Source organism: Eschscholzia californica, unplaced genomic scaffold (assembly GCF_041429995.1).
Source record: "Eschscholzia californica isolate CP2 unplaced genomic scaffold, dmEscCali1.0.p SCAF_4, whole genome shotgun sequence".
Classification (NCBI taxonomy): Eukaryota; Viridiplantae; Streptophyta; class Magnoliopsida; order Ranunculales; family Papaveraceae; genus Eschscholzia; species Eschscholzia californica.
The window spans coordinates 4,771,723-4,795,964 of NW_028238461.1; the positions used below are offsets into that span (position 1 = coordinate 4,771,723).

General features: G+C 36.4%; 1 protein-coding gene across 4 annotated transcripts; it reads right to left on the reverse strand.

The window, feature by feature from the left end:
- Positions 1-6,402: 6,402 nt before the first annotated feature.
- LOC147541848 (ubiquitin C-terminal hydrolase 12-like) lies at positions 6,403-24,222 on the reverse strand. Of its 4 annotated transcripts, none has more exons than XM_086633566.1 (23): positions 23,970-24,222; positions 22,045-22,318; positions 21,574-21,625; positions 20,098-20,379; positions 17,177-17,259; positions 16,974-17,093; positions 16,199-16,321; positions 14,763-14,834; positions 14,539-14,606; positions 14,347-14,455; positions 14,162-14,227; positions 13,942-14,052; positions 12,868-12,923; positions 11,789-11,969; positions 11,594-11,692; positions 11,439-11,504; positions 11,180-11,245; positions 9,575-9,640; positions 9,348-9,434; positions 9,144-9,260; positions 8,918-8,998; positions 8,747-8,833; positions 6,403-7,503 (listed from the first exon to the last, which is right to left on the reverse strand). In XM_086633566.1, exons 2-23 carry the CDS (start codon positions 22,087-22,089, stop codon positions 6,646-6,648), a joined length of 2,895 nt encoding a protein of 964 aa, XP_086489692.1. In that variant the 5' UTR covers positions 22,090-22,318; positions 23,970-24,222; the 3' UTR covers positions 6,403-6,645. The 4 variants fall into 4 exon arrangements, with proteins under 4 accessions (XP_086489692.1, XP_086489691.1, XP_086489694.1 ...); XM_086633565.1 differs by having other exon boundaries at positions 6,419-7,503; positions 9,144-9,263; XM_086633568.1 differs by lacking the exon at positions 23,970-24,222 and adding an exon at positions 17,344-17,369 and having other exon boundaries at positions 6,419-7,503; positions 22,045-22,188.
- Between the last annotated feature and the right edge of the window lie 20 nt (positions 24,223-24,242).

A 24,242-nucleotide genomic window follows, 5' to 3' on the forward strand; every position in this document is an offset into this window, starting at 1 on the left:
GTGTTCAAATCCTAAGGAGTAAGATATTTCTATTTTTTTGTTTCTTGTTTGGTTTATCCACCACAAGTTAGGTGAAGAATTGGTTAATCCTCTATTTGTTTAGGGAAGAGTGGTAATCGAAGAGTGTTTCCACACATCTTGAAGAATTGGTTAATCCTCTATTTGTTGAGGAAAAAATTGTTATCCAGGAGTGTAACCCATTATTTAATCATAGTGGAAGATTTCTGGACTAGGTCCCGTGGTTATTTTACCTTCCATCTTGGAGGAATTTTTTGTCACGTTAAATAATCTTGGTATCTCTGCTTTTACATTCACATCGTTTATCTTCATATTCCTGAACAAGTTAATTAGGTTATTTTTCCTAACAAGTGGTATCAGAGCTCAGATTAGATTTATTGTTCATAAATATGGAAGTGAATAATAATCACACGATAAGTTTAGATGGAGAAAACTATTTGATGTGTAAAAAAAAAATAGAAGATTTGTTATACGGCAAAGACCTAGCTGCACCCATTGAAAATCACGGTACAAAACCGATGAAGATGGATGAAGAAGACTGGAAGGTATTAGATCGAAAGGTTGTTGGATTTATTCGACAATGGGTAGAACCCAGTGTTTTTCATCATGTATCGACGGAGACTTCCGCTTTTAGTCTATGGAGGAAATTCGAATAATTATATGATCAGAAGAACATAGGTTTGAAGAAAAAAAGATTATTAATCTTGTGAATCAATTTAGTTTGTGGTTACCTTCTTCAGCCTCTGGTAATCTAGGATTTGAACAAATCGTAAGGAGTAAAAGATTTCTATTTGTTTGTTTCTTGTTCAGTTTATCCACCATAGTTTTGGTGAAGAGTTGTTATCCAAGAGTGGTTTCTATACATCTTGAAGAATTGGTTATTCCCCTATTGTTTTAGGGAAGAATTGTGTAACCCATTATTATCATTATAATGGAAGATTTCTGGACTAGGTCCCATAGTTTTTTACCTTCTATCTTGGAGGGTTTTTTTGCCACGTTAAATTATCTTGGTGTCTCTACTTTTACTTTCACATCTTTTATCTTCATCTTCCTAAACGAGTTATTTAGGTTATTTTTCCTAACAGATAGAAGATCCGTCTGATCAACGACTCCGGTAAGGTCGAAGAAGAAAGAGAATTATATAGGGAAGTTAGCAAATTATCTACCTCTACAAAAGAAAGGAGAGAGAAACACCTTACGGGTAAAAATAGGCCGCGACATTGGGCATAAAGAATGATCAGCCACGATATATTCTTTTAGGGAATCCATGATTTTTGTACTTTCTCCGGGCCTTATTCAAAAAGTAACTTGATCAAGTATTTCCCGCTAATCTTCATCTTTGCTATCACTTTCACCACCACAACTTTCTACCACCACCATTGTCACCTCTTCTCTCACTCACTATTACCCTCTCTCTCGGTCCTTCCCTCCCCCTCTCTCTATTGCTCTCACTATCTAAGGTTATCTATCCTCACGGTTCTCTATCTCAATCTCTAATTGTTTCTTGATCGATCTCTCGTTATTTCTCTCTCTCTCTCTCTCTCTCTCTCTCTCTCTCTCTCTCTCTCTCTCTCTCTCTCTCTCTCTCTCTCTCCCTCTCTCTCTCTCTCACAGACACTGTTTCGACAAAGGGAAGTGTTCCCTCGCCCAAACCAGACCTCGAGGATGGTTTTTGGCACCCTCTGAAGATTTCCTGGCCCTGACCATTTCGTAAACGTTTTGTGGCCGCGAACTCTTCGATCTCCACAAAGAGATCTATACATACCAAAAAAGAGAGAGGGAGAGATAGAGACTACGAGAAAGGGAGATAAAGACTGCGAGAAAGAGATATAAAGAATGCGAGAGAGAGAGAGAGAGAGAAACAAAAGAAATTAGTCTACAAAGAGATATGTCTAGTGCGAGAAAGAGAGATAAAGACTGCAAGAGAGAAAAAGAAAGTAATCTACAGAGAGATATGTCTACAGCGAAAGAGATGAGAGTGATCTACAATGAGAGATGTAGAGATCTAGAGTGAGGACGATAGAGAGATAGTCAGTGAGAGCGAAAAAGATAGTGATAGAGAGGCAACGAGAGAGAGATAATGTGAGACAGTGGGAGAGCAAGAGAAATAGTAAGTAAGAGAACCATGGTCGTACCATCTCTAATTTCTTCTTATTTAAATTGGACCAGTGAGAAGGACAACGGTCTTCGCGCACTCTAAATTGGGATAGCTAGTGTTAGGATTGCAGGTTTGTGGATAAATGGTTAACTCTAACCCTAACCCGTACCCGTAAAGTTAAAAAACATTGGCGACCTTAGGTATCCTAGGAAAAGGTCAGACAATCCAAAAATAACCACGGAGACTTGAGTCCATTAGAAGCTACGGACACCCGTATTCAACATACGGATTTAGCTTGACCAGGCTGATAAAATAAGGGTTAATTCCATTTTGACCACCAATTTGTGACCAACTGCCATTTTGGCTTCCATATGTGTCCGACAGTTCGTTAGGCCCCCAATTATATCCGACAATTCGTTTCGACCCCCAATTTTCGCCAAAACTACCCATTTTACCTTTATGATACTTTTGTAATTTTCTTTTTTAATTTGTCCAATTCCTTCGTCTTCTTTTTTTGTTTCTTTTTCTCTTTAAAATTTGTTCCCTCTCTTGTAATTCCAAATGAAGACCACTCTCTTGTTCCAAAAAAAGGTTGATTTACACCGTCCAGAAGCCAAAAACCTAGATTTTCTAGCTCAAATCTTCAAGAAGTGATTTTGATCTAAATTTTTAGTTAGGATTTTGTTATATTTTTTAGATCTTCTAAGTGGGTTTTGAGTTTTTTATTTGTTTGGGTAGTTTATCCATGGTTTTTTTTATATGCCATGGTTGGTTTTCTGGAAAGTCGGTTTTGCGTTTCTTTTGTTGACGAGATTAGATTCAATAGGGGGAAGTGTTGTTGGTGCCCTTTCTTCAATGGGTATTTCATCTTTCACATAATCAGAATCCGTGGAGACTGAATTTAATTAAAAGAAATGAAGTTGTTGTGTGTGTGGTTGTGGGTATTTCTTCATCTTCTCCCACGAAGTTACCTTTGATTTGCATGTTCTGGACCGCACCAACTTATGTTGATGCCACCATGCAGCAGCCCTATCACGAAGTCTAGTAGTCACAAAAAGAACCTGTCTAACATGAGGTATCCCATTAAACTTTAGAATATCGTCAACCGCAGTTAGCCAATCGAGGAATTCTTCAAGTTAACCACGCCCTCTGAATTCCGGGATATCAATCTCGCTTCCCATCTCCGAGAACCGTGATTGGTTTGGTTCCTTCTTCCCCCAACGTCCATAGCAAAAGGGTTACAAGAATCATCTTCAATAGATTCATCATCCCTTACCGAGTGACGATTTGGTGAAGTTGGTTCCCTTTGATGAACAATGAAGGCATCTAACCGATGCGTAAATTCTTCAATCATTCGAGTCATCTGTTGCCGCCATTCGTCAACACCGTCTAATCATTGATTTATAGCTTCATCTATTTCATTAACAATATCCATCTGATTCTCCCTACCTCTAACAGGTTGTCTTCTCGGTGACATTGTTAAAGATCGACGCAAGCTTAGATACCAACTGATGCAGCGCGTAGTAGGGAAGAGACTAAAAGTATGGAGATTGCTCCTCTATGATTGATTAAATCAAACAAAACTTTATTCAATAATCTAAACTCCCTTAACAATGAACATAAACGGCTTATTTATAGGCTTCAAACCCTAAAATAATAGAAGTCTAAAATTACTAAAACTCTAAAATATCTAGAATCTAGAAACTGCTAAAAACTAAGAAAATAACTAAAATTGAGAAACTGCTAAAAACTAGGAAGTCTTCTCTAAAACAACTAATATTCTGAAACTACTAAAACTAAGAAAATATAGAATTCGAAAAATACTAAAAATAGAAAATCTTCCTCTAGGTCATCCAATCCCTGACTTGTCATGACCCCACTTAGCATAAAATTCTAATGTTATTTTGTCAGCTGCATCAAGTTCTCAGCTTGATAATTACATTTACGATATAAAACAAAATGATGATTTCTCAAATTTAGATGAGGTTGAAGCTCTTGCAAGAACATTGGTTGAAATAAGAGACATAAAACATATCATTTAGTTTATTTGCTTTTCACTTTAACATTAACTTTGTCGTTGCAGCTGCCTCCGTTGAAAGAACTTTTCCAACTATGAAGTTAGTCGAAACACACCTAAGAAACAAGATGAGTTATCCATAGTCGAATGATAATATATTAGTCTTTATCGAATAATAAATTTTTAATACAATTGACAATGAGTCGATTATGTGAATCTCTCAAAATATGAACTCTCGTAGAGGTCAACTGCGTTTTAATCTTTGATGTATTAATATAATTAGTGAATATAAGTATTTTGTTAATTACTATGTTTGCAAAAAAAGTATTTGACTATATATTTTCGCAACCCTAAGTCGAAATCCTAGATATATCCATGCCCCACCATAACCCAATCTGTTACTAGTCCTGATTGTTAATTTGAATAACAACATTACATGTTTTTATGTTGTTAATGAGAGGAATTATATATATACTAAATCAAAAGTGAGATAGAGATTTCTTTAGTTTCAACCAAAAATTAAGTTTTTTTTTATGAAATTAAGTTGAAAGTAAAAAACGTTATATTGAACCAAATTTTGGGTCAAAGATAAGTCATTTTGAAACTTAAATGCCAACAATGAGTTCTTTTACGTGTTTAGTGAATTGGTCATTTTGTCAAAATTTAGAGTTCTTTCTAATTTCACCCCCCGAGACAAATGAAACTGAGAAAACCCGCCCTTAACAAAATTAAGTCTACCAATTTTTAGTGTAGTGTTTGGACACTTACTTCGGAACATGAAGATCCCAAGTTTAATTCTCACTAATGTTGAACCAAGTAATGAATAACTTTGACCAAGTCAATAAGTTAACAAAATGACCGAGAAACAAATGGGTCTACCCAAATCCAAGTCATCAGAAAGGTGAATATGAAAGAACTATGTCACCCAAGCTGTGATAGTTCCACATCGTTCACGAGAGTGTCTAGAGTCTGGGCTATAGCATACGCTCGAGCTTAGTAAGTACAGAGGCATTCTTGGGGGGGGGGGGGGGGGGGGGGCTCTGGAGCCTCTACAAAGAACAAAGGCCGTACCAGTGTGAAGTGTTAAAGGCGGGGACAATATCGCCAAGTGTTAAGGCTTGGGGTGTCACAAGTGGTCAGAGCCGAGGACAACTCTTCACTGAGTGTGGAGCATTGTGATAGTCCGACATCGCTCACAAGAGTGTCCGAAGCCTGGTGTCACAGACCGTTAGGTAGACCCGACGTAATACTCTCAGAATACACGGGGCGAAGTACAGAATATCAAATCCTAACAAACCATGTGGCGGTATGCACTCCCACCTAGTCAATAGCCAACCTTCCCGAATATTTCAGAGCATATCGACCATCAAATCATCTCTGTTTTTCCCCAACATACGAACATAGCTCACGCAGTCCCGTATAATGCTTCCTTAAGTCATGGGCTCTCGCCCATCATAAAAGAATACCAACAGTAGTGCTGAACACACCAAGCCACATATGTGGATCTTGCCATCTAGTCTCAAGCAACCGAAACAATACATTTCAGATTCCATCCGGACATTGGGCATAAGAGCATCCGTCGTGCCATAAGCTACTTTAGTTCTTTTCTGCCCAACATAACACATCAAGGTCTGACCCCTTGAATCACTCAATCCTCCCACTGGTAAAGGATGACACGTAGCACGACCCAACTCGACACGAGTACATGAACCCACTCCTAAAGGAACTCGCGGTATCTCCATGTACTATCCCGTGTCGTTTCCTATGACAATGGAACTCATGAATCATGTCTTCTGACATATGCTAAGCCGGCTCAGTGGTTGTGTCACAGAGATGCTCACTTTCGTGCACACTTGCTAAGATGGGCGAGCGTCCCATCCACGAGGTCTTGACATATGCTGGGATGCATATGAGGAAGGGAGACCACCCCCTCCTATAGTAGCAAAGTTCTTGTTTTGTCTATTTCCACAAAAGAACATCAATCTTTTAACCAGACATACTTGTTCGTATAAATGACGCCTACATCCCTGTTCCAGACTTGAATGCACCGGACACCTTACGTGCATGCCATAAGGAATCTTCTGGTCCTCTTCGACCTCGGCTTTGGCCCTCCGACCTATATGCTCGTGCTTGTCATCCTAGCCCACGTCACGTCATAAGCTTCTCCAAGAATACAGTCGTGACACTAGGCTATAGGTGTAAGTTCGAGCTTAGTAAGTACCGAGGCCTTTCAATAATCAAGAATGAAGGACGACCAGAAAAAAAAATGAAAAATGTTACACATAATCTAACAAAGATTTTAAACTACTAGATTCACTAAAATAAATTTTTTTAAATCATTTCATGCACCGCGTATATAACTTAATAGATGTTTATAATCACAAATTTAAAGGACTTTTTGTCTTGCCTCTTGTGTCCTCTAATTAAAACTAAGAAATCCACTAAGGGCAATTATATCTCTTCAAATTTACAAACTTTTCACACCAAAAAACCTGTTCTAAGACCTCTAACATTAGAAAAGGCCATCAAAAAGAGAACACTTACTTTTCTCAAGGTATATTTGCTGCTCGGAGAGTAACGGGCCGAGGCAAGTTTCCAAGGCAGATACCTTCTGTTGCGCTATTTTCAACTCTTCCCGTGCCATCTTCAACTTCTCTTCTGCCATTACCAACTGCAGCTTTGCATCTGAAACCGACTTAAGCTTTTCCTCTACTAACTTGGTTTTCAGATTCTCTCCATGGTGAAAATCTCTTTTTACAATCTCAAATCTTTCTCGAAGCCACTTAACGTTAAATTTAAGTAGTTCAACCATTTTAATCTTCTCTTCCCATATACCAATAATTGCCAAAGACAAATCAGACAGCCGGTATTCATTCATTTCTTTGATAGTTTTCATTATTTCGGAAACCATTGTGACTTGGCCTATGTACGAGGCTGTCAGAATTTGGCTAGAAGCAATATGCCCATATTTTAACCAGATCTGTTTGTATAACGATGCTTGTGTTTTCAAAATCTTGAAGCCTCCAATGTCCTCAAATTTCTCATCGAAAGTTTCTGTGTGGTTTCGCCCTTCTTCAAACAATTGACCAGCGCTTGGGTACTCTTGTATATGTTTTGTTGACTGCACCTGCAATTGCTCTGTTAATTGTATTACTTCCGAGGCTTCGAACAACATTTCCACAGATTCGTTTGTTTTCGAATCTGCTCTAGTTTGCGCACTGTTTACTTCATTGAAAAAGTGTTCAAGGTTCAGTCCTGTTACTGATTGAGGTTCTGTTTCCACTAAATTAGTACATGGTTGTGCATTATTTTCCAGTGAGATGCCTCTAGATCGCTTGCAAGTCTCCGTTACTGGCTTGTTGTTTACCACCTGAAATACACCATAGATAGATGTCAGGAATAAGATGTCCAATAAGTAATGAGTTGGAGAAAGACAACCCACCTCAAAGCAAAGCCTTACATGTTGTCATCACATTAATAAATGTTTAGAAGGGTGTGGGTAAGTGATATAGGCACATCTTGGCCGAATGCGCTTGGGGCCCTTAGAGTAGCCGAGAGGCACATAATGGGCTTAAAAGAATGGAGCGTCTAACGGATATCAAGAATAAGTATGAGATAAATAGGATATCTTCTAAAGTACAAGAGGAAGGACAGGAGCCCAAACTTTCTTCAAAAAGAAGAGAAAAAAGACAGACCTACAATTTTTCTTCACAAGGGGAGGATGAGATGTTAAAGTGCAGGAAGTATAGACTTCAAGTGGAAAAGTACAAAGTTGAAACGCCATTGGGAACCTTGTGGACAACGTAATAAGGAATATGGACATCCTAAAAGACCTAGCAGAGGGACAGGTCCAAGTACAAAAGAACAGTCATCAAGCGCATCACCTGAATAGAGTCAGATTGTGCTTTTAATCATTCCTATACACAACTTGAGGAGAGCTTCTTTAAGTCAATCAATCGTTTCTTTTCTAGAAAGAAGGGGAGACTGACGTAAGCACATCTTTGCTGGACGGGCTAGACGAGATAGCAATCGGGGCACCAGATTGTAGCATATTAAAAGTAGGATCTATGGAAGTCGGGAAGTGTTCAAGTGAATCAAGTCCTATAAGGAGTCTTAAAGTATGCAGCCCCGGTAAAGTTTCCGTAGCCTATATATAGGCCTTTATTTCTTTGTTGTAAAATTCTAATAATCTACTAAACAATGAAACCATAAATTACTGTTATGTCTCTCTTTTTCTTTATTATGCTTCTATCCTGCGTATTAGTTGTTAAACCTAGCTTAGTTCTTTCTTCAATCTTGAAGGCTGCATATATTCCACTTCTAGCAAAATTCCACCCACCCTAGAATGAACAGATTTATGCTAGCCTTGAAAGAAATAAGTGCAGTCAAATAAAGCTCTTTACTGTTTTGTATGAGCCTGGTTTCAATTTTGCAAAAATTCATGTTATACGTCCTATAGCTAAAGCTCGACTAAGAGTGAACCTAACTTAAAACTCCACAGTACAATATATTTCAGAGGAGTGCCTGATAGTTGGATTTTCTAAGTTCTAACCTTATTATGAAGGGACTGACAGCTGCACCTAGAAGTCATCAGCGAGAAAACATGTTATTACCTGATTGGCAGTAGAAGCTCCTTTAATTGGACTATCAGAGTGTTCCAGTCCAAGATGCTGCTGCAAAGCTCCACACTCATCGATTCTCTGAGGGCAATAGTAGTAGCAAATCATTCTTTACTATAAAATATGGGAGATTAGAAAGTATAACATAAGTTCAGTTAATCAAACCTGAAAAAGGTTGTACACTATGTTGGAGTCCTGAAGGTACATGGGTCGCGGTTGACACAACGGAAAATATGCAAACTTCCACTGATGAATATTTAAAAAACAAGGGTTTCATCACAACAAAAATGATAATATGATATTTCTCAAAAAGTCATGGAAAAGTAATGTGCAGCATCATCAACTAGTATGATTCATTTGCCGAAGATAACTACTGTAAATTAGACTATACCTTCACAAACTCCTCATCAGGGACTTGCAATTTCTTCTGTATGCGCAATTTGACTTCCGCTAAAGTCTCTCTATCGTCAATAATCAAGAGGAAGGGATCCCCAAAATTTTGATCCTGCTGCTGGGACCATGTATGATTTGATATTTTGAACATTATGATTACGAACAAGAAGTGGAAAATGATTAGTTCGATATCATTATTTACCATCAGATTCTGACATGGGTCTTTCATGAAGTGATGGACACGGATCAAGCGATCATGAGGACCCAAGTTCTTTTCTTCCACAGGAATCTGTCGCAAAGAACAATATTAAGGTAAAAAGAAAATGAAACACAAAATAGAAGCTTAAAAAATCATCTGACAGAAACAAGTAAACAACAATCCACAGGAACTGCAGTAAAGAAATTTTGCAAACACCAACCGTAGTTTACCTCCTCTGCTCGTAAAGTCCTGTATTTATCATCTACCTCCTCAATCTTTTCATTAAGCGAAAAAATCTGCAAGTATTTAAATACAAAATTAAAGGCAACAAAACATCAAAGTGAAAATGAACATAAAATAACATATATTTGAACACTACACCCAAAGGGTTAACATACAACCAGCACCATCAAGTGGGTTTTGTGGAAACAGAGAAACAAGAGAACCTCTAACAGTAATAAGCCTTGTTGGAGGCAATATTCTCAGAAACCAAATGCATGATTTACATTTACGCCTTAAGATACAAACAGATAGCGGAATTTTAGTTTCATATAAACATGTGCAATTGGGATTCCTTCCATTTGTGAGAACTTTCACCTTTGGGTTCTCACATTAATTCCCACAGCCTTCTCCCTTCAAAGAGAAAACTAGAGACTCTCATAACACCAGTAATCAAGTAATGGTGCGTTTGGTTGCAGGATTCGTGAATCCACGGATTCATGAGTCCTTGGGATTCACGAGTCCTTGGGATTCATGAATCCAAATGGTTTCTTTTGGTTTGTTTGGTAACCAATAAGAATTCTAGGATTCTTGATTCCTTCATTTAAAATCCTTTGGTTTGTTTGTCTATTATATTTGGATTTTTACAAAATAAGATTCTAATTAAAATAATATCTTTCAAATTCATGAATAATATCCCAAAAACAAAATCTCATCCAAATATTGTCTCTAGGTAACTGAAATTTCATGAAACCTACTTTTTTCCGGTAACTGAAATTTCATGAAACCTATTTTTTTCACGAAAATTTCAAAAATAGTTATTTCTTTCTACAAAATAATTATCTTAACAATATTATTTTTTTCAAAAATCATTATTTTTTTTAAAATCATTATTTCTTCAAAAATCATTATTTTTTCCAAAAATCATTATTTTATTCAAAAAACATTATTTTAATAGTTATTCCTTCTACAAAATAATGATTTTTGAACAAATAGTGTTTTTTGAAAAAATAGTGATTTTTGAAAAAACAATGATTTTTGAAAAAATAGTGATTTTTGAAAAAATAGTGATTTTTGAAAAAAATAATGATTTTTGAAACAATAATGATTTTTGAAAAAAAATAACGATTTTTTGAAATAAATAATGATTTTTGAAAGAAAATAATAATTTTTGAAAAAAATAATTATTTTGTAGGAGGGTAATAAATTTTTGTTGATTTTAAGTTTGAAATTTAGGTTTATTAATCCAAAATCCTAGCAAATCCTAGGGGTAGGGTGGGATTTTGGTCCAATACAAATTTTGGAATTAAGAATCCTTAGGCTTCAAGAGTCCTAGGATTCTTGGTAGCCAAACAGACCAAAAATTCATGATTCCTACCAAATCCCACTTTTGATAGGAATCCAACTTAGGAATCCTGCAACCAAACACACCATAACTGAATTTTCATTGGATTCCATTAAGGAGCTTACCTAAATTGGACAAGCCAGGCAAAAAATTTCACTATGTCAGGATTGATTGTTAAGGAGTAAGCTACATACGTGATAAGCCGTCAACTGTAATGTAGGTCAATCTTCAGTCCGGTAAGTACAGTTATTTCAAAAAATAAATATTATACCTTATATATCTTGTGATCGGAGACTTCAAACAGTCTAAGTTCTGCGTGTGGATGAGACAAATCAACCTGTTTCAGATCGATTTACACAAATTCTCAGTCAAACGGGAGGTTTCTATCCCAAAAAAATGATACAACAAGGCTGCAATTGACTTTTCAGTAGGAAAGAAACAATATTTCTGCTTTATATTTCTAAACATGCACATTTAAATTCAAAAGAGAAATTAGAACTAAGAATACACTAATTGTAGAGGCAAGCTACCTTTGTCTTCAAGTCATTAATCACATCACGCGCTGTACTTTGTTTTGGAATACTAAGAATCACCACCTGGGAGAAAATGAACCCAGATTAAATAAGTATAATGCAGCTTCAATGTTATGTTATCCACAAAAAAATTACCATTATAAAATGCTTACTTCATCCTTTGTTGCATGGTGAAAAACGACCTTCTTAGTTTCTAAATCTTTTAGTGTGGGTTGAGGAATGTCCAAGACCTCATAATATAATATCTTCGTCTATTCATAAGAAATTCAGAGAGAAGATTTCAGCCACACAGTAAATTATTGGTTTCTAAAAGCTTTAGAAGAGCTAGCTAAGAGACATTGAACTACCTGATCACAGTCACGCAACATATCGTACAAATCAGACAGACCGGGGTGCTTAAGTGGTCCAGATGCAGGTTGCTGAGTGGCACAGTTGTGACGAGTAATTCTGATATTGGTTGAACCATCCAACCCAAGATGGTGAGCAACCCTTTTGCAGACATCACCAAAAGTTGATCTACTTATGGGCCTTAACATAGCACAGGGACATAAACCACAAAGGAAAAAAATAATAACAATATTAATATTATAATAATTGTAATTCAAAATGGGCCTTTGGGCCACCGGTTTGCATCCCCCTCTTAAGTCCCCAAATGTCAAGGGTTCGAGTTTTGATGAGGTGGAATTCCCAAGATTTATCTCATGTAATTATAGGGCACTAATTAAAGTAAAGGTAGAGTAGCTGGGGTTTAAGCCTTTAAGGCCCCTTAGGATGACCTTTGAGGGTCTATGGGGCCTTTAAGGGTCCAAGGGTCAATTACGGCGGTGTATGTGCTCATCCAATCCTCATGTTGTATTTCAAATATTGTATCCTCGTGATGTAATCAATGTCATGTAATGAACGAAATGACTCTAGGAGTCCATTTTCAAATAATAACAATAACAATTCTTTCCTTTGTTCAGAATAAATAAAGAGGCGATGCATTCTAGGTCCAGGCATGGCCTATTTATAAGGGAAAGGTCGACGGACAAGCAAATTTAGTCCAAAAGCATGTGCAAGGACTAAAAATGATAGTATCCCTGGTTTTTCGTAGTTATCGCACACACCATGTGCTGCCATTTAAAAACAACATGTGTTTTGTCGTAAAAGCTGGAAAAAAATACAAAAAGGTTAAGTCAACCATCCTAAAAAGAACATTTCAACAACTTTTTGTAATTTTGTGGTTAGCGCCTTTGTTTTCAATATGATTTGTTATGTTGCATGTCTTTCAGAATATTATTTGTTTGGTACTCAAAATAAATTCAATTTCGTTTACAAAATCAGTATTTTGTTTTGTATGTTTTTCTGAATTTTTTTTTGTTATGTTCACAAATTTAATTTGTTATTATTGTTGGGAGATAATTTTTTTGGGAATGGAATTACTTACAGCTTAAGAGAAAAACTATCCTTCTTCGGCTTCCCAAGAGGTCGGAAATGGACAACCTAATGGACAGTTACATAAAAAGTTAATACTGTGATATCTACTCAATCAAGTCAAAGAAATTTGATGACTAGCAATAATGGAAACTTGGAATGCAAAAAATTCTTGAATAGTGTCCAGGACATTTCACTTGGGAATCAAAGCAAATAGGTAGGACCGTAGGAGTAGTTAAATGTCTCACACAGGCTTCATAACATGATCTTGTTGCATAGAAAGTGTACAACAATAATGAAAATGCATATAAGTTAGCTCCATGTTATCACTTAGCTTTCTTTTTTCATATCATAGTCTTCATCACCGATATATATTTTTTGAAACTTTGAATGAATATATTACATGAGTTATTTATTAGTTGTTAGTATATCCTTTACATAAAATGAGACTACCTTTTGTTGGGTACACCGTCCAATTTATCTTGGGATACAGCCAGCCGCAGATTTCAATCTAGATACTTATGATCTAATTGTCTCCATTTTCAAACTCAGTTATTTTCCCACATTTCCAACTCATTTTCTCTCACAACCCGTAATTAATTTCACTTTTTCCATAGCTACTTCGATAATTAATTTTCTTAATCTTACAGTTGAATTTAACTTAACCTTATATCTTCCACTAAAATATAAAATCCCCGATAATAAATTCTTCCAAAACATAACCAACCTTAAAGTCTCTTCCACTAAAATATAACCTTAAAAACGATTTCTCTCTAAATCTTCTCATGCCAAATCAGAATTAGGATATATTTTTTCATGTAAATTTTCTAACAGTTTTATTTTCATTTTCACCATGCCAATGGAACGGGCTACACCTAGTTTCATACACCGCTGATAATTTCCAAAACTGGCTCAACCGATCTACTAAACTTATTGCATGTGCCGTCATTCACTCAATAAGAAATTTGGTCCATTTACTTTTTCAGAGGCGCCATCTCAGGTTCTCTGTATCAGTTCTGCAGTCTACACTGATTTTTGAATTCCCAACGAAATATTAGAATTTAGAAGAAACTTTTGTTACACATACCTGCCAACTATGAACATATTCCAGAAAAGAAGGAACATCAGGATTGTTATAACGCCGCTTCTCTCTAGTTATGATGGGTCTCTGTAAACAAATTATGTCCCCATTTTCAAGCTGCAATTCAAACGTAAGATGAAGTGAACAAGACTAACAAAAATTAAGAGAAAGAAAAGTTCGAAACAATGTTATTGAAATGGAATATCAGATTGCACATCTACATTACCGGTGACTCGAATCTTCCTTGCCTGTTAATGGGGTTACAGATGACCTTGGGCTCAAACTCTATCTCCTGGCTCAGAAGATGTCATAGTTAGATACATGTGTGGCAACTGATCTTGAGGTGTGCAAAATGAACTATGGGCAAGTAAATGAGTGCACCTGCCTAATCCTACACTAAAGAAAACTAACCTTGTACACTTCTATTTTATCATAGATACTAAACCCAACGAATTCCTTCAGCTTTCTGAAGAGATCACTAGGCTCGCCCATACGCTTCACAAAAAAACTCCCTACGTACCTGATGTCATATAGGTGTCTCATAACTCGAGGCGCGTGTAATTTTAAACTAGTTGAAACGATTGGCAAGTCAAAATTCAATACCTGAGTTCTTCTTTATAAGGATCATAATGTTTACAGAAAAGGAGAATACCTTCTTTAATCCAGCCAGGCTGCAAAATGGGTTCAACTTTTAACTCATGGTGCATGTAATTATAGAAATCAGTAAAGCTACAAAAAGGAATGCCCCAAGACAGGCACCCAGCATGACATGCTACCCTGGAATTAGAACTGAAGATTACGTAATAAATTTACATAAGAATAATTACCATCCAAAGCTTTACTTCCAAAAACAACTTAAGTTCTGTGCTGTGCACCTTATTCCGTGCCAACTGTCCAACCTACAGTGACACAATGAATTGCTATAAGCTCACGTTATGCATTAATTCCACACCATTCAGATATCCAACATGCAGATCAGCAAATCTGAATTCCACTAACTTCGTTTTGTCACAAGAAGCCGAGCCACAGGAAAGATTTTTTCAGAGGAAGTGAAACTTTGAACTATATGTCAACTATACTACCAAACTCGTCATTAAATCTCAAACCTCCACTTAAGGAAGGTAAAGCGAAAAAGAAAAACAGAATCTGAAGCTGCCTGTCAAAAGTGGCATTTGTTATGTACACTGACATATTGATGTAACACAACTTCAATCTACATAAAATGTGGCCTAAAAAGGAAACCAATGGTATAGTAGTATACAGCAAAAATCAATGATGGGAATCATAAGATTTTGTAGACAGTTCATAGTCTTATTTCATGTACTATTCCTTCTATATTTGTTCTTCCATTTGAAGAATTTATTTTTGAAAAGGAAATGTATATTATTTTAAAATTTAAGTCCAATATATTATATTTTTAATTTGGTATAAATTTTGGTCCACTGGAAAGAAAAGAAATTGGTACAGAAAGAAACAAAAAACAGAAATTATGGAAAGATTATGCAGATGATTGATACACCATCTATGTTTCATGTGGAGCGTCATGTACTTAAGTAGATCATCCTTCTAAAAAGTCATATCTTGGATCATTTCCTCTAAGCCCAACATTTACGTAGAGTGTAAACCAAATGAACCGTAGAAATATTGCTTCTAACCAAGTAAAAGATGATCAAAATTTGTTCATCAGATGCATAAGATTTCATTAGGAAGAGGAAAGTGCTTAAAAGGTCTCGGTCTCTCCCTTTAGTTAAGATCTACTTTAGAGTTTAGATTTCAATTGTTCTCTATTTTCTCTTCAGATCTATTTCTGAGTGCAATTATTACAACTAGTTCATCTTTTACCTCATTGCTTTTTTCCCTTAATTTAGGTGGAAATAGAAATAATCTTTGAAACTGTTTATTTTTCCTATAACTTTCTTTAAATTTCTGGCAGAACATATTATTCATCAAAAAATTTCGTTATTTCAGATTTTCAGTCATCTTGGTGGAAATACATGCGAAGGGAAACAAAAGTGACATACTGACATCTGCTCTTCGTGGGGTTGGAAATGGCTAATATTTTGATCAATCCAGTAGAAATATGTTGACATTTAGTACCATGATCTTCACATAATTATACATAAGCTCCTAAAGGAAACATAGATGATAAAGTATAACCATTTCCTAACCCAAACCCCAAGATAAAAAAGACAAATGCACAACTAAGACAGCAGCAATCAGGAAACAATGGTGCATAGCATCACTAAAATGAGATAGTATTTACAGATTGTGTTTCCTCTTCACTTTCCAATGGACGGTGAGGACGATATGTTTGATTTTTGCGCTTTGCCCATAGCCAGAAACGCTGAAGTCGCACAGGTACACCAATTGTTTTTGCAACCTCCTCCTGCTCACCACCTCAAATTAGAGAAACCATATATCACAAATAATAGGTATATATCATTATTCATTACCATGACTTGATTATTAACACTATCCATATAAACCTTCTGCTACTTAGTTATGTAATAAGGACATTCATATTTGGTATTTTTAATCAAATACTTCAATCAAAATATTTTGCTTCAATCTCAAATAGACTTCTTTAAGAAAACAAAAACTTGAAATCTTCTAAAGATAACAAATGAATTACAATTTTGTAGATTTAGTAACTGTTCATTTAAAAGCACGAGTTCAAAGGCTTATCATGGCTATAAGCAACAGTGTTGTGCATTCCAATGACAATTAAGAAAATTTCCGCCAAATAACTCTACGCTGCCGAGGAAGTAGATAAGGAAGCATTGGCTGCTTATCATGGCTATATGCAAGACTGACATAATTACAAAATGCGCGAATGACTTGTAGCATAATCAACAGATGACACAACAGTCTCGGAACACATATAAGAAACTAGCTGCAAATATTTTTATGAAACTAACTAGCTGTAGATATTTTAATTAGAGTAAACGATAAGAAGATTAACATAACAAAGTCTAATTAACCATAAGCTCGTGAAGTGGATTACAAAACTAATATTAACTTTATGATATCAATATTACCTTAAAAAGGTTAAAAGGCGTCTGACTCGGGATCCGGAAACTGCAAACTTTGTCGTGATCAACGAGATCGAAATATATATCCTTCCCAATCTGTTCAAAAAGGTCCTCATTCCGTGCAACCTAGAGAAATCATATTGTCTGATTTAATTTTGGTACTTCAAAATTATCCAAAAATATAAAGAGAAGAAGGTAAAGCATCACACCTTTACAATAGTATAGAGGTCCGCTTCTGTCTTCTGCTTCTTCATGTTCTCAATTTCTTCTTGATCTTTCATCAATCTCATATCTGTAACATGGCAGACGGCTTAGTAAGAGTTTCTCGAGATGTCACTTCATGTTTGGAAAAATACTTAACAGACTGATTTCCCACTTTATTGACGCTGTCTACTCGTGCCACTGCAACAAGCAAAAAAAGATGAGAAAAGGAGAGACTAGGATGGTGTTTATTTTTGTTTTCTCATTGTCCACATCTGACTCGTCTAACTAAAGTGGACCCATAAATCAACCCAAACAAGTCGTTTTTTTTTTTTGCTGAATAATTTGAATGAATTATCCAACCCATAAATCAGCCCAATGCATACGTTTCTGATCCTTGGTGCTGTTCCATAGGAACGAAGACATCTTTTTGTCTATTTCCTTTAGAATCCCCATTGGCATGGAAATAGAGATAAGATGTAAGTGGGAAGAGCCTGGAGGACTGATTTTATCTCAGTGATTTTGCCTCCTCTAGATAAAAGGTGACTTTTCCAAGACGCTAACTTTTTACTAACTCTTTCTAAGTTTGGGGTCCATAGGTTTTTAGCTTTGTATCTTTTCCCTACTGGTAAACCTAAATAGGAAGTCGGTAGTGAACCCTCTAGGCAGCCAAATTCTTTGATAAACTCATGGTTCACATTTCTATCCCCTACCCAATGACTCTGTAAATGTAGGATTTTTCCATTAAGACCTTCAATCCTGATGCAATTTCGTACCATATGAGAATATCCCTATGTCTTTTCATTTGATTTAAGTCATCCTCTATGAAGAATAAAGTATCATCCGCAAATTATAGATGGTTGATACTCTGTTCTGAGCTGGATACTTTGAAGCCTTTAATCCAATTTTTGTTTTCTGCTTGTTGCATACACTGACTTAAAATTTCTCCCACTAGTGGAAACAGTAGAGGAGATAGTGGGTCTCCTTGCCTTATCCCCCTAGAGCTCTGGAATACTTTAGTTGGCCTACCATTTAACAAAATTGAGAAAGTTGCAGAGGATATGCAGGAATATACCCAACTCCTCCATTTGTAACCAAACCCATTTTCTCCAAAGCTCGATATAAGAAATCCCAATTTATGCGATCACAAGGCTTCTCTAAATCAGCTTTATTCACTAGGCCCTTGTATTCCTTTCTCCTAGTCCTAGAGTCTATTAGTTCATTAGCTATTAACACCCCATCCAAAATCTGTCTACCTCCAACGAAAGCTCCTTGAGAGGGAGATATAATCTTATTTATGCACTTAGCCGTTCTAGTAGCCAAAATCTTTATTATAATTTTATAGGGTCCTCCCACTAAACTGATAGGTCTAAATTTAGAGAATTCTGAGCTTTTGTCTTTTTTAGGTATAAGAATTATGAAGGTTTGATTCAAACTCCAACGGAAAGTAGCCATATTGAAGAACTCCTGTATCACGTGCATCATGATATCTTTGATGGTTTCCCAACATTTCCTATAGAAGGAGATAGAGAAACCATCTGGGCGAGGGGCTTTATCAACATTCAACAACCAGATCTTTCAGGTCTGCCTTGACCTCCTCTTCTGAAACATCTTTCTTTAGATTATCAGCTTCATCTAAAGATAGAGTTGGGAGACGCATACCTTCTATGCTAGGCCTCCAAAATCTTGGTTTGCAATATAGCTCACTGATTTTGTAATGTCTTCTTCCTCTAAGATAATTGTTTCTTCTTTTAGTATTACACTGATTTTGTTCTGCCTATTTCTACACTTGAGTATCTTATGAAAGTAAGTTCTATTTCTATCCCCTGCGTGTAACCATTGTTTTCTTGATTTTTGTCTGACACTTATATCTTCAAGGTTCATTAGTTTTTCCATTTCAGTTTTCAACCGTTTGAGATTATTGAACTCTTCTGGTGAAAGACTTCGAGCTTCTTCTTTTGAGTCCAGTGCACTGATGTCTTGTTGTAGTTTCGCAAGTCTGTTGGTGAAGCATCTGAATTTCTCTCTCGACCAGGGTTTTAGTTCGTCTTTTAAGAATTATAGCTTCTTCCATTACGTGTGACCTGCTGAACTCCTGAGGGGCATTCCTCCCACCAAACCTTTATATTTTGTTGGTAGTCATCTTCGAGCATCCACCTTTCTTCCAACCTAAAGGGAGGCTTCGAGGTGTCAACTTATGTTCTTAACAGGATTGGAGCATGATCCCAGATTGGCCTGGGTAATACTATTTGTTCTACCTTTCGACTTCCCCAGATGCATCTTGGAATAGGGGATTCTGTGCGTGTGGGTATCGTTTACTTGGAATTGCTTTTTGCCTTGTTCCAAATTTCTAGAACTTTGCTCCCCTGTGGATCCAACTCCGTTATTTCTCATAAGATCCTTTCCTTCTACCATCTCTAGAAGGTATCTGGCCATCGTCTTCCAACCCTCTGTTGCATTTCCCATTGGGAAACACCACAGACTTTTTGTTGTCATCCCCTTCTCCTACCTTGTGAGCCCAGATGTCTTCCGCTCTAGTGTTACTGTTCACCATGCTTATCCACAACCATAAACTCGAGCCATCCCTAAATTGGGACATCTTCCTTCCTCCTATGTGTTGCTTTCTATCAGCAGCTAGCTTTTCCATGAAGTTTCTCATGATTTTATTGCCTTCAGCTGGTAACGTGCTCTGTAATATCCTAGTTCAGAGATGAGGAATCTACCTCCTTGAAGTTTGAGAGAAAGTTTTTTGTTGTCTATTTTAACTATTTTCACCTAAATCCTTTTCAAATTCAAGATATAATGGTATGGAGGTACCTTACACTAATCTGTATGTGAAATATGTTATTTCACCAAAACTTGGGTTTAGGATAGTTGGAGTTAATCAAGAAAAAACAACAGATGAAATAGAGGATGTTAATAGCCTTACCTTTGTTGTTCCGGTATCGGCAGACTTCTAAGGGATGCGGTGTTGATTCTTCCTCATCAGAATCCGACTCCTTTTTTTCATTATCAGAAGATGGGTTTTTTTGCGATTTTGATGCTGTTTTAGGAATGTCACCAGATCCATCTGAATCTGAATCACTGTCAGCTGCTCCTTTCACTTCTTCCTCTTCTCCTCCTGATTCATCAAAATCTTCCAATCCGGGTTCTTTATCGGAATCAGCACGTGGATCCTGCAACGGAGAGCGTTTTGGTGTCGTTGTTTGCCCTAGAAATCAAAACCATGAAAATATCAGTTTTAGACTTGAGAGAGAGAGAGAGAGAGAGATGGTTGATGGTGGGGAAGAGATGGTCTCGTGGTGGTGGACAGAGAGAGAAGAGAAGATAAACAATCTTGTTTTATTGTTTTTTGTGATGATGATGGTGGCAGAAGGTCGGCCGATGACGTTGTCTGTGGGGATATGGCGCTAGTTATCTGTGGGAGGAGATGGCGGCAGTAGTGGTGGACAGAGAGAGAGTAGAAGATGAAATTCGTTTTTTTGGGATGATGATGGCGGCAGAAGGTCCACCGGCAAGGGTAAAAATGAGGAGGAAGGAATGAGGTTTGGAGGAGAAAAAAATAAGAGGGAGAAAAGAATTGAAGTATATAATAAAATAAATTTATCTTTTCTATATATTCATTCGAAGTAACATAAGCTTCCTCCCCTTGTATAGTTTCCTTCCTTTTATATTAATTCAAATTATTAAAAAAAAATACATATTCATTCAAAGTTCAAAAAAAAAAATAAGTTTAAGTGAAACATCACAAGTGTTAAATTATAACATCACATAAAACTGCACTTGAGATCTTGGCCCAATAGTACCACTCCGAATACCAGGAGGTCACAAGATCGATACTTAGTGGAGGAAGAATCCCATGATCTATTAATTGGTATAAACAATGGCAAGTAGGGTTGTTTGTATGGCTTTTAGAGTATACTAGTGTCTTTAGGGTGGTGTATGGCAGTTATGAGCATATCATCCATATGATGTATGATGTGTGGTATGCAAAGAAGACGAAGAAACAGTCAACCATTCGCTGCTACATTAAAAACTAGCCACTTGCCTCTGGACTGTTTCGTCCAAGCGGCGAAGTCTCAATTGTGCATTCCAGAGTCAGTCGATCATCAACCTTCTATCAATGGGGTGGTCTAAAAATCCCCAAGGGCAGAAAGGAGATACGGAAATAATCCCTGTGACCGTAATCTGGTGCATATGGAGAGAGAGAAACGCCAAAATTTTAAGGACACCAATCCTTATGACATCCTAGGGATGGAAGACACTAAAGGACTACTTTTCCATTGGAGCAGACAGATGGGATATGCCAAATATAAATCTTACAATGGTTTTGTAAACCATTGGGAGACCGAAAAGGAATTAACCCATAAAAAAGTACCAAAATTTTCAATGGGGTAGTACTTACTGCCTTCTTCAAGAGAAGATGATTGTGAAACCGATTTCTCCCTTTCACTCTGCTGCATAAATACAGATCAAAGCAAGAAACCAAGTAAGATTCAGTTTATAAAGATAAAACCACATTCAGTATTGATTCAATTGTTTGATAAAATGATTAAATAAAACAAGAAGAAAACCTTTCAAGAGCTTAAACAATTTAAAAAAATCTTAGGAAGAAATTGAAACTAAATATGAGAACAAAATGCTTGTACTCCAATTTATTATACATCTCACTTGGAAAAAACATACTAATCACACCATTCATATCAAATTTCGATCAAACAGACTTCGAAGAAAAAAAAGATGGTTTTGAAAATGTCTAGGGTTTTAGAAATGTTAAGGGTTTTGGACGGAGGAAAAAAAATGAAGAAAGAATGTCGGTGTTCATGAGGTTTTTGTAGTAATGGCGACAAAGGAGCGAGAGAAAACGGAAAAGAACCTCATCGCCGCTGGTTATTTCGTCGGACTCCCTTTTCCTCTTCATCTTCGAGTGTCTGGAAAAGCCCCGCCAAATTCTGGAAGATGGTTGGTTAAGAGCTAAAAGTATATTACGAAGTGCTAAACAGAACCATAGTGTTGCTCTGTCACACCTTAATTCGATAAATAGTTATACTTCAGTTTGTTAGGTTAAAAGTTGGCCTATACCCTGTTGTGATTGGTGAAGAGGAGAAGAAGGATTCAGATCTGGTTCAAACATGAACATCAACGAATATCTGCGTTAAAGAATCAAATCACACTACGGAAATTGACAAAGTAATCTCTTCATCGGATTGGTATTGATTTAAGTTTCATCATATTACTATATCTAATTAGTTCATACAATATTATTATTATTTATTTGTCGACTTTTAGGGTCTTTTCATTCTTGATCTTGAGGATTTTGTCGACCTTTAGGGTCTTCTCTTTGAGTCTATATCTTGTGAATTCATTTTCCTTCATCACAAGGCATTTTACATTCGAAGACTCAGAACCTTCGAATGTAAAATGCGGGTTCTGAGTCTATGTCTTACCATGTAATGTTGTGGATCGATTTCACTTTGAATGTAATTGTGGTTTAATAAAAAAACAAAAATTTAAGTGTTAACAGTGTGTTGGATGTAGGATCTCTAAATAAGATTTATACTAAAAACAAAATTTGATAAGAATCAAGATTCTTTAATCTGTTAGGCTACCAAAAATTTGAGGACTCTCATAATGTAGGAAGTTGTATTCGTTTAATTTGTTCTTTTTAAGGATTGAACGGAGGTTGAATACATTGTTAGGGTTGGGAGAAGTCCGCAAACCCGAAACCCGTCACGGGTACTTGAGTCTGTTAGAGCCCGAAGGCGGGTTTTTGCCCGACCGACCCGTTGATTTCGGGTGCGGGTTTTGAAGTGATATCTGGCATCCCCACCCTGATAATCTTTACCCAACATAGCCCGCTTAATAATGTCATCCATTTATACGATAATACATATGCACATTATATGTATGCTATGTAGTTATGTATGCATGTATATATATATAGATAGATATATTTTTAAAGTATTTGAAGTGTACAATATATATATATATATATATATATATATATATACATATATTGTTGTCCAAGTGCCGAGTGCCCTTGACACAACATTGTTAAGAGAAACTTAATTAAATTTTAGTTTCAATAGAATTTTCGGCACCATCAAAATAGAAATATTTTAGTCATTTCGACCAAAATTTTTTGAAATTTTGGTGAAAATCCGATACTCGCCCGCCCGATACCCGCGAAACCCGAAAAGTTGACGGACTTGCACGGATTTTCGACACTAGGATTTTTTAACTAACCCGCGCGATTAAACTCGAAAGCCCGAATGGACAGAGAGTTTCAAAGCCCCAACCGGTCCGACCCGATGAATGACATGAACCCGACCGCACAGATTCCCACCCATATATGTTGTCCGTAACCATCTAAAACTACATGAAACAAAAAAAAATTGCAAAGTTTAAATTACTTGTTGTCACAAAAGCTAAACAATTTTGCTACACATTTATTCAATGAAAACCATCCCCACTTGAATAAAGTTGCTTCAAGACCTTATTTTCCTAGATCAAGTGGACGGTGGTCGGTGTCCAAGGTGAGTAAACTCTTTTACTAGTCACACTCTTGGTGATCATTTCGTTAAACAAACCATATAGGCTTCTAAAATCAGTCTACTTGTACTTTCCAAGATAAGAAATGACACACTACAGAGGTAGAACCTACCATTAACAATCGAGGTATTCATATGTGTAGGGTAGACATCTATTCAAAATTCTTTAAGACATTTTACGTTTTTGTCATAAACATTCTATAGTGAACTCATGCATAAAATAAATCAAGCACAAGGAGTCGAGTATTACCCCTAGAACCTAAAAGATTTGTTCTTTTTCGGATTCTTCTTGACTCATCGTGGATCTACAACCTCAAACTTCCATTGAATCTCTCACTCCAACAAGGATCTACATCCTTTTGCTTTCTTTGATGGGCATTTGACCCTAAACCCCCATTATCTCTCATATAAAGAGAAGAAAATAAACAAACATAGATGAATAGCTAAATGACCAGACAATAAAGAACACGAAAAAAAGATGGAGAAACAATGCATTTTATTGTAAGAAAAAGATATAGTAATG

Bases quoted from the DNA above. Each gene is read 5' to 3' on its own strand.
- LOC147541848 (XM_086633565.1), bottom strand. From the start codon at position 22,089: ATGAAGAGGAAAAGGGAGTCCGACGAAATAACCAGCGGCGATGAG. The intron at 8,999-9,143 runs GTATAGTCTAAT...AATATTCATCAG, and splicing joins CTGATGAGGAGTTTGTGAAG to TGGAAGTTTGCATATTTTCC. The intron at 8,834-8,917 runs GTTTGATTAACT...TATTGCCCTCAG, and splicing joins TAGTGTACAACCTTTTTCAG to AGAATCGATGAGTGTGGAGC.